At 32.7% G+C, this 14735-nt stretch overlaps 1 protein-coding gene across 1 annotated transcript; it reads left to right on the top strand.

The window, feature by feature from the left end:
- The first annotated feature begins 2434 nt into the window (after positions 1 to 2434).
- Positions 2435 to 14286, top strand: LOC107891373 (dual specificity protein kinase YAK1 homolog). Its single transcript, XM_041081948.1, is given in 18 exon segments — positions 2435 to 3203; positions 4779 to 4978; positions 6371 to 6524; positions 6618 to 6727; positions 6855 to 6920; positions 7033 to 7119; positions 7222 to 7300; positions 7391 to 7431; positions 8454 to 8576; positions 9793 to 9943; positions 10101 to 10215; positions 10336 to 10418; positions 10506 to 10580; positions 11242 to 11316; positions 11388 to 12214; positions 12890 to 13042; positions 13581 to 13876; positions 14039 to 14286. Coding segments are annotated over 18 exon segments (2907 nt in total). The 5' UTR covers positions 2435 to 3008; the 3' UTR covers positions 14116 to 14286.
- The last annotated feature ends 449 nt before the right edge of the window (positions 14287 to 14735 follow it).

The raw sequence follows: 14735 nt of genomic DNA, 5'->3' as shown, positions 1-14735 counted from the left end.
AAAATTATCAAAATATATGAAAAAAGTCTTTTGATTGTTAACTTAACCGTTATTAAATTAACGATCCATTTCTTTTATTTTATATTTTTTGAGTTAGTTCTACTATGTGTTACATCGTGATTGTGATATGTGACTGAAAATTATAACAAATTATTGTGATAAATAAAAAAGCAATTAACTTATTAAAAATATAAAAAATATAGAAAATTATTAAAAATTATAAGGCATATAAAAATTATAATTTAATAGTCTCAAACATAAAAACAATAACATTATGTAAATGACCTATAATTACTCTCTTACAACGACAATTTTTTAAGTGTTACTCAATGGCGGGCATCGGTCAAAGAAGAAGTTAGAAACGGAAAGGGAATAACACCTTAAAAAATTGTCATCGTGGGGAGTAATCACATGCCATTTAGATAGTTCAACTATTTTTTTATGTTTTGAGATGGTTAAAGTATAATTTGTGTATATCTTATTCTTTTTATGATTTTTATAATATTTTAGAATTTTTCTATATTTGTTTATAACTTTTTAATTTTTTCTAAGCTTTATAAAATTTTGTAATTATTTATATTTTATAATAATTTTTAGTATAATAAATTATAATAAATTTTATATTTTTAACAATATTTATGATTTATTCTGTATTTTTTATAAAATTTAAATGATTTTAGTGATACCTATAATACCAACAAAAAAAACATGATACCTATATATAAAATTAATAACATTTTTAAAAAATTACAATCTCAATTATAACCAAAATCAACAATACAATTGATTTATAATTACAATCAGATCATGAAATTTAAGTTAAAATAAAATTTTAATTGAAAATCTATCTATAATATTTACCCAGGGTAAGATTCATTCTTCCAAAGTTACCAAAATATAATAATATATTTAAACTAGTTTGTATATTTATTTATATTTAGTTTTTTAGTTTTTAATGTTTTTCTAAAATCATTAATAAATTAAAAAATAATGTAATTATAAAATATTTTAAAAATATTTAACTAAATTAAAGTAAATTATATTAATGTTATTTAATTTTTAAAATATTTAATATTAAAGTAATTAGGGTGAAAAAAACTCGATTCGATTGGAAAAAATCGATTTTTTTTAATTTCGAGTTAATTAAATCAAATTATTCAAGTTAAACGGAATAACTCGATTCGAGTTTTGAATTTGAGTCGAGTTAAATTTTACAATCCTAATAATTCAAATAACATATTGGTGTAAATACCTTTTTGGTCCCTATCAATTTTAAAAATAAACAAATTGGTCTACCCCTCAACAAAAATTTAAAAAAATTAAAAAATTTTCAATAATTTTCAATAATTTTTAAAATTCAAAATATTCATAAAAGTTTCAAATTTAATATTTTTAAAAAATTATACAAAATTATAAAAACTTCTAAAAAATATATAAAAAAGTTAAATCTTTAAAAAATTCTAAAATATTAATTTTTGGACCTAATTAATGATTCAAATTTATATATCTCATTTCTTATTATTATTTTGCTTTGAATATTTTTAAAATATATAGTTTTAAATTTATATGCTCTACTATGGAATTAGTTATCCTGTAATAATATTTTTATTTGACATGGTTAATTATTTTTAATTTAACTTGAACAATTTTACTCTATTTGATTTGACTTGAGTCAAATTTAATTTCAGAGACTCGATTCAAAAAATTTCAAAGTGAGTTAGAATGATAAAATAATACTCATAAACTCGATTAACTCAAATTTTTTTTACTAAATTTAACTCGATTTGATTGAACACTCACCCCTGAAAGTAATACAAAAATTCATCTTCATTTGAATATTATTATTAATATATTACAATTTAAATAATATTACTGATGTTTATTTTATATATATTTTTAAATTAATTTATTTTAATGTTAGATTTTTATAATTTTATAATTATCTTTGTTTTACTTTAATAAACAAATATAATTATCTTTTATTATATTTGAAAATATAACTTTAAATGTTACTAATATGTATATTTTAAAATTAACAAAGTAATATTTATTAATTTTAATATTATAACATGATTTACTTAAGTAAAATATAAAAGTAACAAAATAACTTATTTAAAATCAACTGTATAAAAAAATTATAAAATAAAGTTAAAACAAAATATATAAAAGTTATAAAGTTATAAAGTTATAAAATAAAGATAAACAAAATGAGGGTATTAATTTAGTTAAATTTTAAAATAAATGCCTCAATATGGGTAAAAGAAGTGTAATGTCAACCGACTAAATTTTTTAACCTCGTATTGTTAATATATATACGATTTCTTAGAAAAGTTGAACCAAAAAATAGGTAATTTTCTTAGAAAATTATGGGAAAATGTCACTGTACAGTATTTCCATGGCACAGCCACAATCCCATAAAATAACAAATCTAAATACGAAAAGAAAATAAAAGCTCCCATTTGGAGGAAGAAAGAAACACGGCGTCTTTGTCCTCTCAGACCCAAAACTCTCTTCTTTTTTTCTTTCTCTCTCTTTCTATTTCTTCATCTATTGATCTTTCTTCTTGCATTTCTTCTTTATAATCTAAGTTTTGGGTCTTTTTATTTTCTTTAAAAAAATCCGATTTGGTTTCTTTTGTTGGTGGGTTTTTGTTTTTGTTTTATTGTGTTTATTTTACAATCTATAGAAGGGGTTAATCCTTTTTCTGTTTCTTCTTTATATCGAAATTTGATTTTTCTTTTATTTATTGATAATCTGTGGATCGACCTGGACTTCCAATATTCTGATTCTTCTCTGTTTCAACTGTTAATAAGAGAAAATAAGAAGAAAACTAATGGGATTGGAGTCAGCTGGTGAGTTCTTTGAGAAATCACTGAAGTTTCGATCTTGACTTCAAAATTGCAATCCAATTGCTGATCAAAATCGGGGTGTTGTTAGTTTTTTCAACTTTTGGGTGGCTTCAATTTCAATGGAGCTATTGGGGATAATAGTAAATTTTGGGGTCAGAAATGGTGGATTCCTTTTCTAAGGGGATAGTTATGGATGAGGTTGGTCCTAGTAATCAAAGAGAGCCTCAGGGGGCCTCTGAATTGGGTTCAGATGAAGGGTCTGCAGTGCGATGGCGGCCGAGTCAGCTGGTTTTTGGACCGTATTCACCCAGGAATGAAGCTGATAGAAAGCCGCGTGTTTTTGTCAGGAGGCCTGTAAGTTATATTTTCTAATTGTTTGTTCCTATTTACTTCTAAAGATTTGTGGGTAGTTTTTTGCATGTTCAAATGTTTAGAAACTTTTGAGGAGCTTTCGATTTGGTTTGAGTTTGAATTGGTGTAGATTAAGAGATGTTCAGCTGGTTTGATTGGTGATTCTGTTTGTCTGACACAAGAGAAGCATATATAAACCAAGTAAACTTAATCTTTAATGTTTCACTACATGCAATATATCATAGAAAGCTCTCAATTATTATACTTTTCTCAATTTGTATAATGCACCATTTCAGTATCCTAAAGCCGAGTAAGTGATCAGATTTCTTCCAGTTAGAAGAATGCAATATGTTGATACAAATATTAGCAGATTGACTGCAACCTTATACTTTAGATCCCATGTCCTATCTACCCTGATAAGCCATTATTCACTTCAACTCATTCCAATCTATGATGTCTGTAAAAAAGTTAAACTAGGGAGAAGAGACTTTGAAAAATAGTCTCCATGGAGCGTGAATGCTTATTTGTCCTTCATTTGCCGACTGGATCATCAAAGTCTGACCTGACAATGGCACTATGGATCTCCTTCTATTTATTGGATGTTCTATTGTCAAATGGCCTTGTCATGTGCCCTATTCATTTCTTAATGCAGGAACTCATTTGAATTGGTATTTATGTTTTAATGTCTCAATATAGGATTTTTTTAAGCAACTATTAGAAAAAGTATATTGGCATATTTCTTAAAATTAAATGTTAAATAGATCTTTCTTGGGTTATACATATGATTTTATAGATCTTTTAAATTCCTAAAAAGTAAAAGAGGTAAACCCAAAAAAATGGCAAAGGAATCTTTTAGGTTGCATTTGATGTTCAAGATAATGGAGAGACTAAGATAACGTGACATGAGCATGGGTATAAGATTGTATTTTATCATCCTATTTTACATGTGTGCTGATTAAAAGTAGGATAGGCTTGATTATTATCTTGTTCCATGTTTGGTGCGTGGAAGAGATAGGATGATTGTTGTCCTTGGTCAAAAAGTGCCTTTGCAGCTGTCTAGATACAACTTTTTAAAGAAGACTGCAACTTTAGGAGGAACGCTGGATGCATGAAAAATATGATATCCAAAGTATGATTCTTGCCTATAGGTTTTGAAATGATCATTCCTTTTTCCATAGGATTACTCATCCTGTTGTCATACTATCCTCTTCTTAAAGGGAACACTAACATTAGATGGACTGGTTCTTATCATATGCTGCTTAGTCCTCCATGCCAAATGCATCACTTATACTTAGTTTTAATGTTGTTGAGAAATAGAAGGAAAAAGAACATTTTGATGAAATGCTTTATGTAGATCCTAGTCATTTAAGAGGTTCAACACTTTTTTCGCTTAAAAATATTTTATTGTGTTTGCAAAAGTGGGCTATCCAATCAACTTGAAATATTATATAATTCAAAGTTTAAGTTTTCAACACTCTATTCAGCTACAAGGCTATTATGTAGTGTGTTGTGAAGACGATTACTTTCCCCTAAATATAAGGCAAATTTTTATGCTGACATGCAGCTTTAACTGTGCAGTTGGTGGCAAGACTGACAAAGGACATAATTGAAACATTTCAAATATGCAATCCACAATTTAAATATTCAGAAGAATTGAACCCAAAGCGGTTTTTGACTAGCCCGTCTGTTGGCATCCTCAATGATGGCTATGACAATGTGAATTCAGATCTTATTCTATCAGTGAACTTTGTCTTGATCAATTTAGAAACACAGCGAAGGTTTGTTACTGCTTTTCATAATTTTCCTCGTGACATTGAACTTAATTTCTGAAGCATTTTATATAGTTTTCTTTTCAAATAGACTTCACATGGGCCTTGTGGATTTTCTTAATTTTGGAATAAAGACAGTTCTTTTTCTTTAACTAAAATTTTCATTTGTGCTGCTATCAACAACTAGTTGATCCTAAACTAAAATGGACAATTTCTTGACATTGAAGTGTCAGAAACAGTGATCATCTTGAAGCACATATTTGTTTCTCTTTCATGTCACCTTTAGTTTCTCTTTGCTATGGCAGACACTTGCTTTGTTTTTGGCTTTTGAAGTCTGAAGTCCAAACCCTGGCTTGCCAAATGAGCTCTATGTCAGCGTTAATCTGGGGCTTTGGGTTTGCCAAGCTATGTGAGCCATTTTTTTAATTAACTTAGAAATTCACCAATCCTCCCCTAATCCATCATCTCCTCCTTGTAGAGTTTCAATTTTAAAATTTTAATCCATGTACCTAGCTGGTCTTTTTCTTCTTTAAGTCTAGCAACAACAACAACAACAACAAAAAAAAACCATTTCTGATTCTGTTCTTCGCAACCCCGGCAAAATCCCTGTGGTTCGTTTCCAAAGGTTTTGGGTGCTATAGTAGAGCTTTTTAGAAATAGAAGACTTGGGGGCAGTGCAAGTATGACACTGTGTTGGCTCTGTAAAATGTCATCCCAAGCCTGATTCAGGCTTGGCTTAGCCAGTGAAATTGTTGCCTTGTGGGGAAAGTCGTAATCATTATTCAGTTACTGTAATAAGCTAAGAAATCAATTTCAAAATTAGGTTAGTGGAACTTCATTGTTTGATGTGCTGGGCAGTCTTATAGTTGAGTAAAAATGCCAGAAGAAAAATTTACCAAACTTGGCTTTGGCCTATACTTCTACATGTGAGTTTGTTAAATTCTTTGGCTTGTATGGGTGGGTTGTTTTGGGAACGGGCTTGCTTTAGTCAATGATTAGCATGGTTTTAGAACAAAAACTGCTTTCAAGGTGTTCTTCTATGTGCGTAATTGAATTTTATGGCTTTTCTGAGCATGAATAATACATTTGATTCTATATGCTAATATTACTTACATTAGCCAGGTATGGTTTGCTTTTCTCCTTAACAAGGCAGCAAACTTGTTAACTAATGAAATTGAAAAGATATTATCCATTATGAGAAACAAAGGATAACCAACCATTCAAAACAAGGAAAAATATAAAGAAAGAAAATGAACTCATATCATTCATGAAGGCTCAGGTATTTGATAGACTTATGAATATAACAACGTAACAAAAATATTTCAGGTGGCCGGTCTATTATCATTTAGAATTGAGTTTATTGGAGGAATCTTTTAGTCATGATTCAATGATTTTCTGTAGATATATTGTCAAAGACGTTCTTGGTCATGGGACTTTCGGGCAGGTTGCGAAATGCTGGGTTCCAGAAACAAGCAGTTTTGTCGCTGTGAAGATAATTAAAAACCAGCCTGCTTACTATCAGCAGGCACTGGTTGAAGTTTCTATTTTGACAACGGTAATTAAGTTTCTTAGTGCTGTATGTGTCCTTATTTTACAAATACCCCTAGTGAAATATCGTTGTGTTTGCTTCATTGTTTGCCATATGCAGTTAAACAAAAAATATGATCCAGAAGACAAGCATCACATTGTCCGTATATACGATTTCTTTGTTCATCAACGTCATTTGTGCATTTCTTTTGAACTTCTGGACACCAACCTGTAAGTAATCTATTGGCATATAATGGAACAAGATTCATTATTTAAATTTCTTTTACCCTTTACAGACAGATTCTTATATATATATATATTTGGGTAGCATGTTATTAATATTTTCCTACTGATCTAGGTATGAGCTTATCAAGATAAACCATTTTAGGGGTTTGTCATTGAGCATTGTTCAGCTGTTCTCAAACAGGTATTTGCAGTTTTCTTATAGCAGAATTTGATTCTGAGCTGAATAATGATTAGACTAGCTATAGACATCCCTTTCCAATGGTCTTTTGATTGCATAATTTTGATTTTATATAGATTTTACGTGGACTGGCTTTATTAAAAGATGCTGGAATAATTCATTGTGATCTTAAACCAGAAAATATTCTTCTGTGCACAAGGTGAGTTGCTTTTTCTGGGTTAGTCAGGATTTACAAAATTAAAATAATTTTTTTTATATTTCTTTCAATGAAGTTTTTATATTTCTGTATTGGAAATAACAGTGTCAAGCCAGCAGAAATTAAAATAATTGACTTTGGATCAGCTTGCATGGAAGATCGGACTGTTTATTCCTACATTCAGGTTTCCTCCATCACTATCGCTTGTTATACTGTTCATTGTTGTCATGCTCACAAGGGTCTTATGGCTGTGTTTTCTTCTTTTCTTCTGCAGAGCCGGTATTATAGGTCTCCTGAAGTTCTTCTTGGGTATCAGTATCCTTTTGACATGGATTTATAGCATTCGTTCATTTCTATCACTTGATCTTGCTTACTGCTTTTGTCTTTTGCTGGATCACGGTGTTGTTTCATTCCTTGTAATATCTCTTCTCATCTTCAATGACTTGCTGAACTGTAACTTTGGTGGAATGAACTTCAGCAGAACTTATTTGACATAACCAATCCTCAGGTTTTAAATGAACCTTTGGAGTTCAGGTTATTTATCATGTGAATCATCAGGGCTTATGTTCATTATGGGTGCGAAAATTTTTACTGACCTTTTATATAGCTCTGAATTTGTTGAAGGTGTTCTCTGCTGATATAACAACTTACTGCTGCAATTTTTGTTTTATTCAATGTATTAAATAATATTTTATTAATACTGACCTTAACGAGATCCTTTTTTCTTTCATCTCAACCTGTTTCGGGTTTGTATCTGTTGTTTGATCTATTATAAGTATAACATAAGGTAGGAAGGGCATAAAATATCAAACATTAAACCTCAAGTTGATTGTTCAAAATGTTGGTTTGGGCTTGTCTGCCTTTGTCATTGTTTTACAGTTGAGTTATTTCATTCATACCAACCAACAGTAGATGGACTGGAAAGAAACGAGATAAAGGTAGGTTTGCACTCATTGTAATATCTCAGATCATCTTTAAGGTATTTAACTCTTTTTTCCTGGAGGATATGGAACTCTATCTAAATTGGCAAAATAACTTATTTGCTTGAGTATCTGCAGTATAACTAAGATCTTTCTATGTGAAGTTGATCTCTTTCAAATAATGATATAGAATATTTGGTCTTATTTTCTATCGCTGTTTTCTTTAACAAGTTGCAACCCATATAACTTTTTATTTATCACATCTTTTAGTCTGTGGAAGTAATATTAGAAAACACTCATTCTAAAAGGTGTTCTGTGGTTGCGATTTGTTATTATCTTTAATGATTCAGTACCTTGATTTTGATTTCAATGTCTTCTGATATGATTGTTTTAGTTTGAACCTTGATCCTTGTTCAGATATACAACAGATATTGACATGTGGTCCTTTGGCTGCATAGTTGCCGAACTCTTTTTAGGGCTGCCGTTATTCCCAGGTGCTTCAGAATTTGATCTTCTAAGGCGAATGATTGAAATACTTGGGTATGCCTCTTGCTTTGGTGGGTGCATTTTGGCTAACAATTTCATGCTATTCTAGGCATCAGTTTCTTCTGATTGATTTAGGAATAGCTATTTCTTTGGTAGGTTTTATAGTAGGATAATCAAGCAGGTTGTGTCCAAATGAAAAAGTGTATAGATTTTTATAGTTTCCCTTAATTAAATGATGCCATACAAGAAAAGAGATAAACTTTTTATTTGATTTTTTCTTAATTGCAAATATTTTATGCATATTGCAAATTAGAAGTGCAATCCCCCCCTCCCCCCCCTCTCTCTCTCTCTCTCTCTCTCTCTGATTTATGTTGTTCAATCTAAAAGTATTATGCTGACAAGTTGGATCCCTTAAGATCATTCATCTCTCGCACTAGCAAGATAGGCATGAATACTTTTGAGAGAGCTGTATGTACATAAGAGATAGGTTAATATTGCAGGTTAGGATATTTATAACTTTCTCATCAATGTCAATTGTCTAATTTGATTTCATGTTATATAAGAGCCTCTAAAGGATGCTCTGGAATTCTACATATGTCCCTGAGCATTAGGAAAGTATTCTGTGAGTCCCCTTTGGGGGTTCTAAGATTGACCACCCGTGATCACATTAAACAATTTGGTTCGTATTAGAATTTATGCTTATTTAACAGACTATAATGCCTTATTTATGTTTGTTTCAAAAGAGAAAAGAGTTAAAGACATGCATGTGCTGTTGCACACACATTCAGTAATTTGATCTTGTAGTTTGACTGGTCTACAAGATTAGTCTAAAACAAATGGTTTCTGTTCACTAAAAATAGAAGTGCCCCTGGATTATGCTGTGTGCTAAAGTTACATTAATCTTTGAGTTAAAATTTGGTCACCTAACTGACTTAATTCATTGAAGTTTAGAGTTGTACATGATAATGTGTATTCTATCTTTAGAGTTTCAGAATACTTCCTACTTCATTTTCCTTGAACTATTTTTAATCAGTTGTTCTTTGTCGTTCTGCTATTTTCTTGCATTCAATATATATAATTTGCTGCTTATCATTTTCTTAATATCTTCACATATTCTTCTGTTTCCAGCTTATTTCTCCTTACCCCATAATAACATGGTCACAATCAGATACTCTATAAGTTGAAAAGTTGTTTTTTCACTCATTACCTATTCAATTGTATTTTTGGACTTTCTGTGAACAGCTCTTTATATATGGTTGTATTGTTGTAGAGGACAACCCCCTGATTATCTTTTAAAGGAGGCAAAAAACACAAGTAAGTTCTTTAAGTGCATTGGAAGCATCCACAATATGGAGAATGGTGAAATCTCCAGTGGTGGCAGAAGTGCATACCAAGCTTTAACAGAAGAAGAATATGAAGCTGTAAGTGTTCATATTTGCATTTTTGAAGAAAAATTCTTAAAAACTAGTATAAGAATAGGAATTCCATACGGCTGGTTCTTGTTAATTTTTATGCTTTAACATCTCGTCTGTGTAATTCTTTTTCATCCAATAGTCATTGTTGCTTGTTTCTGTTCAGAGGGAGCTAAAAAAACCATTGATTGGCAAAGAGTATTTCAGTCATAAGAACCTTGAAGCAATCGTTACAAACTATCCTTACAGGAAAAACTTGCCTAAAGAAGATATCATTAAAGGTTTGCATCTAAGCTTGAAATTGAGCTTACAGGCACAGCTTGGCATGGGAGGAAAATTTTTGTGTGACTACCACCTGTTAAGAATCTACTAAAGCTTTTTTTATAATGAATCTGTCGCAGAGAGTCAAATACGATTAGCTTTGATTGATTTCTTGAGGGGATTGGTTGAGTTTGATCCAGCCAAACGGTGGTCGCCTCTTCAGGTCGTTGAAATTTTCCATGGATGCTTCTTTATCATGATATTCCGATTAATATGATGCAATATTTAGAGTTTCAACTGCGTCGTGCAGGCTTCAAAACACCCTTTTGTTACTGGGGAACCTTTCACATGCCCATACAGACCTCCCCCTGAGACACCTCGCTTGGTAAGGGACCTATGCATTTAGCTGTGCAATTGAAGAAACTTGAACCTTATGTCATAATATTATATTAACTATGTGGGGTTTGTTTTAATTTTTCATGAACAAATATAGATGCATAAATCATAAATTAGGAAGAAAAGAGGGAAAAGGAAAAAATAAAAGGCTGCGGCAGAGATAGAAGAGGGAAGACTTGAGACCATGCATACGGAGGAATTTGCTAGTCCTCTCCTGATTTCCATAATGATTGCATGTTTATTCTTAGTTGATTGGTCATCTATGTACCTTTGTGAGAACTGTTATAATCATATGTTATACACTAAGCACTTATATCTTATTTATAAAACACTGTTATAAAAGCTTGAGGTTGATTAAAATAATTTCACATATGAAAAACTTATCCTGGAGTTCTGTACTTGTCAAATATGAAAAACTTATTCTTTTTATTGTCTTTTTCTTCATGATTGTTTCTGTGAGTATGAAATTCTTTTTTGGGCTTTATTGGTCTTCACTTAAGTTGGGCTGATTTTCTGTCATAGCAATATGTTGTTGTTGGATTGCAAGCATTATGGAAGTTAATATGCACCTGTTATTTCATGGGTGAGAAATAGAAGAAATGACACTTGTCTAACGTCTGGTGCCTTTTTTTATTTATATTTTTTTATAGCCTGTTGCTCAAAACTTAAAGGTGGATCATCACCCTGGTGGAGGGCATTGGTTTGCAGCTGGTCTTTCTCCTAATGTAAGATGTGATAGAATTGAAGCAATATTTTAGTATTAGTCTTATACTGATCCATATTTTCTATTGTGTAGATTCCAAACAGGAACAGAGTTTCCTTCCATAACAGCCCACACTTCCCAATGGTGCCATATGGTCATGCTAATAGCTATGGCAGTGTAGGAAGTCATGGTAGCTACAATGATAATACTGGGCTTGGAAGCAGCTACGGGAGTTACGGAGATAATGGTAATATGTTTTCATATTATTCACCTGTTGGTCCATCTGCAATGAACATGCATCCACAGAGTGGTGCATCGATGCTTGGAAGTAGCCCTGATGCTAGACGAAGATTTCTGCTATACTCTCATGGGAATGGACTTGGTGTGAGTCCATCGGCTGGAAACTTTGCACCACTTCCCCTTGGTACTAGTCCCTCGCAGTTTACTCCTCCAAACTCCTATGGTCAAGTTTCAGGTGGCTCTCCTGGACACTATGGTCCTACTTCTCCCGCACGAAACAGTTGTCAAGGATCACCTTTAAGTAAGATGGCGGCAGCTGGGCAGTTTAATAGAAGAAAAGGTTGGGGATATTCTGGAAGTTCCCAATCTCAAGAGAGTTCATCATCTCCAAATTGGCAAGGACAAGTGACCGATGGCACCGTTTCTAACCAAGCTGAGGGAAACTCTCAAGTGGCTGGTGGTCTGCCCTCTAATATACAGTCAAATTCTAACACAGCCAACTGGAAGCAACAGCGAGGTGGCATTGGAATGGCTACAAGTTACTCAATTGTTCAGAAGATTCCAAGCTCCATAGGACTTGGTTCTAATGTGCAACTGCAGTATAGCTCAGGAGCAACTCAAGACAATTCAGAGGCCAGCATGCCGTTGCCTGATCCTGGAGATTGGGATCCAAATTATAGGTGGGTAGAGAATTCATTGCAGTCTAAACTTATGCTCGTCAAATATTTAAGATATATTTGTCATGTTTCTGCTGCACACTGCCTACAGGGTGGAGACCATATGTTAATGTACTGATGTTTGTCATGTAGTTTAGTAGCCATTACTTTGTCCTTTTCAGTTCTCTGTTGTATACCAGTATTTCCTTATTTTGTCGTGCTGATGTGCATTTATTCTTTATAGATTGCTTGCTGTTATAAAGTAATAATATGAAGAGAATGGGAGCTTATCTGGATACACTTGAGTATGATCCAATATATTTTTTGTGTTGCATTATAGTCTTTTGGGTGGTAATAACTTACAGTCTAAACACTTTTGCTTTGTGAGAAGAGTTGATAATTGTGCTGCCTATTGATATCTGAAATGGTTCCAGCGAAACATCAAACAACTTCTGGTATGTTAACTAACTTGAACAAATACCAGAATTTCTGAAATTCTGGGTTATTGATTGATATGTTCTTTATCGTAGAACATGCGCACTGGTATTTTATCTGATATCCTGTAAGTTTTCTTGTCCGTCAAAAATCTTCCATGCTGCATCAGGAATCAGGGATACTCCTAAACCTGAGGGTTTTGCTGTGATTTTTATTCTACGATCTTTTAGCTTCTTATATTACTTGCATTTGTTGTCACCATAGTGATGAACTTCTTCTGCAAGAGGATGGATCTGATGAAAGTTGCATATCAGCTAACTTTAACAGAGGAATGCATATTGGTTCAGTTGATTCGTATGCTGGAGTTGGAAGATTCAACCTTGCCTTAACCACAAGCTCAAATTTATCAACTCAAAGGTAATTTCATATCCTTTTCCTCTGTTGACTTTGTTGCAAAATATATATGTGTGCACGCTTGCTTTTAGAGTATTTACAAGTACAATCACATGTACAGTCACAAATAATACATGTCCGAGCAACTATAACTAGAATGAAATCAATTGAAAGCACAATTGAACTAATATATCTGGACAAGACCCGCACATGGTGGACTTAAACCCATAGTAAATATGGGGAAGAGCCCACACATGGTAATTACGCATGATGGGACTCGAACCTAGGTGTTCAAGGACCCAGAGCGTTAAATAAATCCTTGTACTTTTCATTTGTCTTTCTAAATCATGTCTGGTTATGCTTATGCCCTTGTTTTTGTTTTCCGTATTAAAGGCTATAGTTTGCATTTGTGTTCCATATAATTGATGCAGCCCAAGATGAGTTCGTCCATTGCAGAGATGGAAATCTTCAAACATGTCAAACATACAAGAGCAGAGCTTTGGTTTTTTGTTGGAACACCTCTTCACTGTTCTTGACGTATTTCTATATTGTTTGAGTGCAGACAGAATGGTCCTATAGGATTTTCACATTTGGAAGTGGGTAGTCCTCCAACTAATGATTGGCATACTGGATATCCCCGCTTTACTTCAAAGCAATCTCACTTCACACCACATATGACACAAAATTATCCCAGTCGGTTGGGGCAACAAACCCTTCCGCGATTCAATCATGGGAGATCCACTGGTGCTCGAAGTAGTGAATGGAATCAGATGAAAGTCCAACTCCCTGCTCCTAGCTTTAATTCAGGGGGACCACGTTCTCCTGGGAATAGTTCATTTAGTAATGGCATGCCATGGGGTACTTCCTATCTTTACACCATCAAACTACTTTTAGTTACCTCCTATTCCACTTAGTAATTTCATAGAGCTTCTTGTATTGATCTATATGATATTTGTTGGATATTTTAGGGAATAGAATGAACTGATTCCATTTTACTTGATCCTGGCATTGTTAATGTAGGGCGTAGGGCAAATCATCCCGTCTCAAATATTCCACCAGCATCCCGTGGAAGAAAGGACTATGGAAGGATTGCTTAATGGTGGAATCAACTTTAATTTTTTATGGCGTGGGATTATGTTTTGGGTGTTTGACAAAGAAATTTGTACTCGATAGTTCACTTAACTAGTGAGCTCATTATAAGCAAATGCTCATCCAGACCATGCTCATTCGTTGTGCTTTTCATAAATATAATTCATGGTGATTGTTTTGCTTGTCTTCCTACATTTTGCATGCAATCGCTACTCTTTTGTTAATGATGCTTGAGTGGTCCTGGTCCTCGTCCAGGTCCTTGCTTGTATTTCCAAAAGGCTAGATTTCTAATTAAGTTCAATTCTTGAAATTGCTTTTTAACTTGTTTGAGGAATTTAACCATATTACTAAGTCAATCAAAGCAGCTGCTGAAAAGTACTCAAGAGGAAGTTCAGGTTTGAGCCGATATCTTCAATTAGTGGTAGAGTATATTTATTTTATATGCATGATCTGTTGATCTGAAATTCTTTCCTTTTTGATGTTTACACTCTTGGTGATCGGGGAACTGAAGATTCTCCAAGAAGCCAATTTGCATGATCTTATTGTTTCTCAATTGTGTTTCTGTTCCTACAATTACAAAGACTTGTAGAAATATACCAAGTCTTACTAAGATTTATGTTGTCAATCA

Source organism: Gossypium hirsutum, chromosome A11, assembly GCF_007990345.1.
Source record: "Gossypium hirsutum isolate 1008001.06 chromosome A11, Gossypium_hirsutum_v2.1, whole genome shotgun sequence".
NCBI classification, from domain to species: domain Eukaryota; kingdom Viridiplantae; phylum Streptophyta; class Magnoliopsida; order Malvales; family Malvaceae; genus Gossypium; species Gossypium hirsutum.
This window is presented reverse-complemented; position numbering and strand designations above follow the sequence as displayed.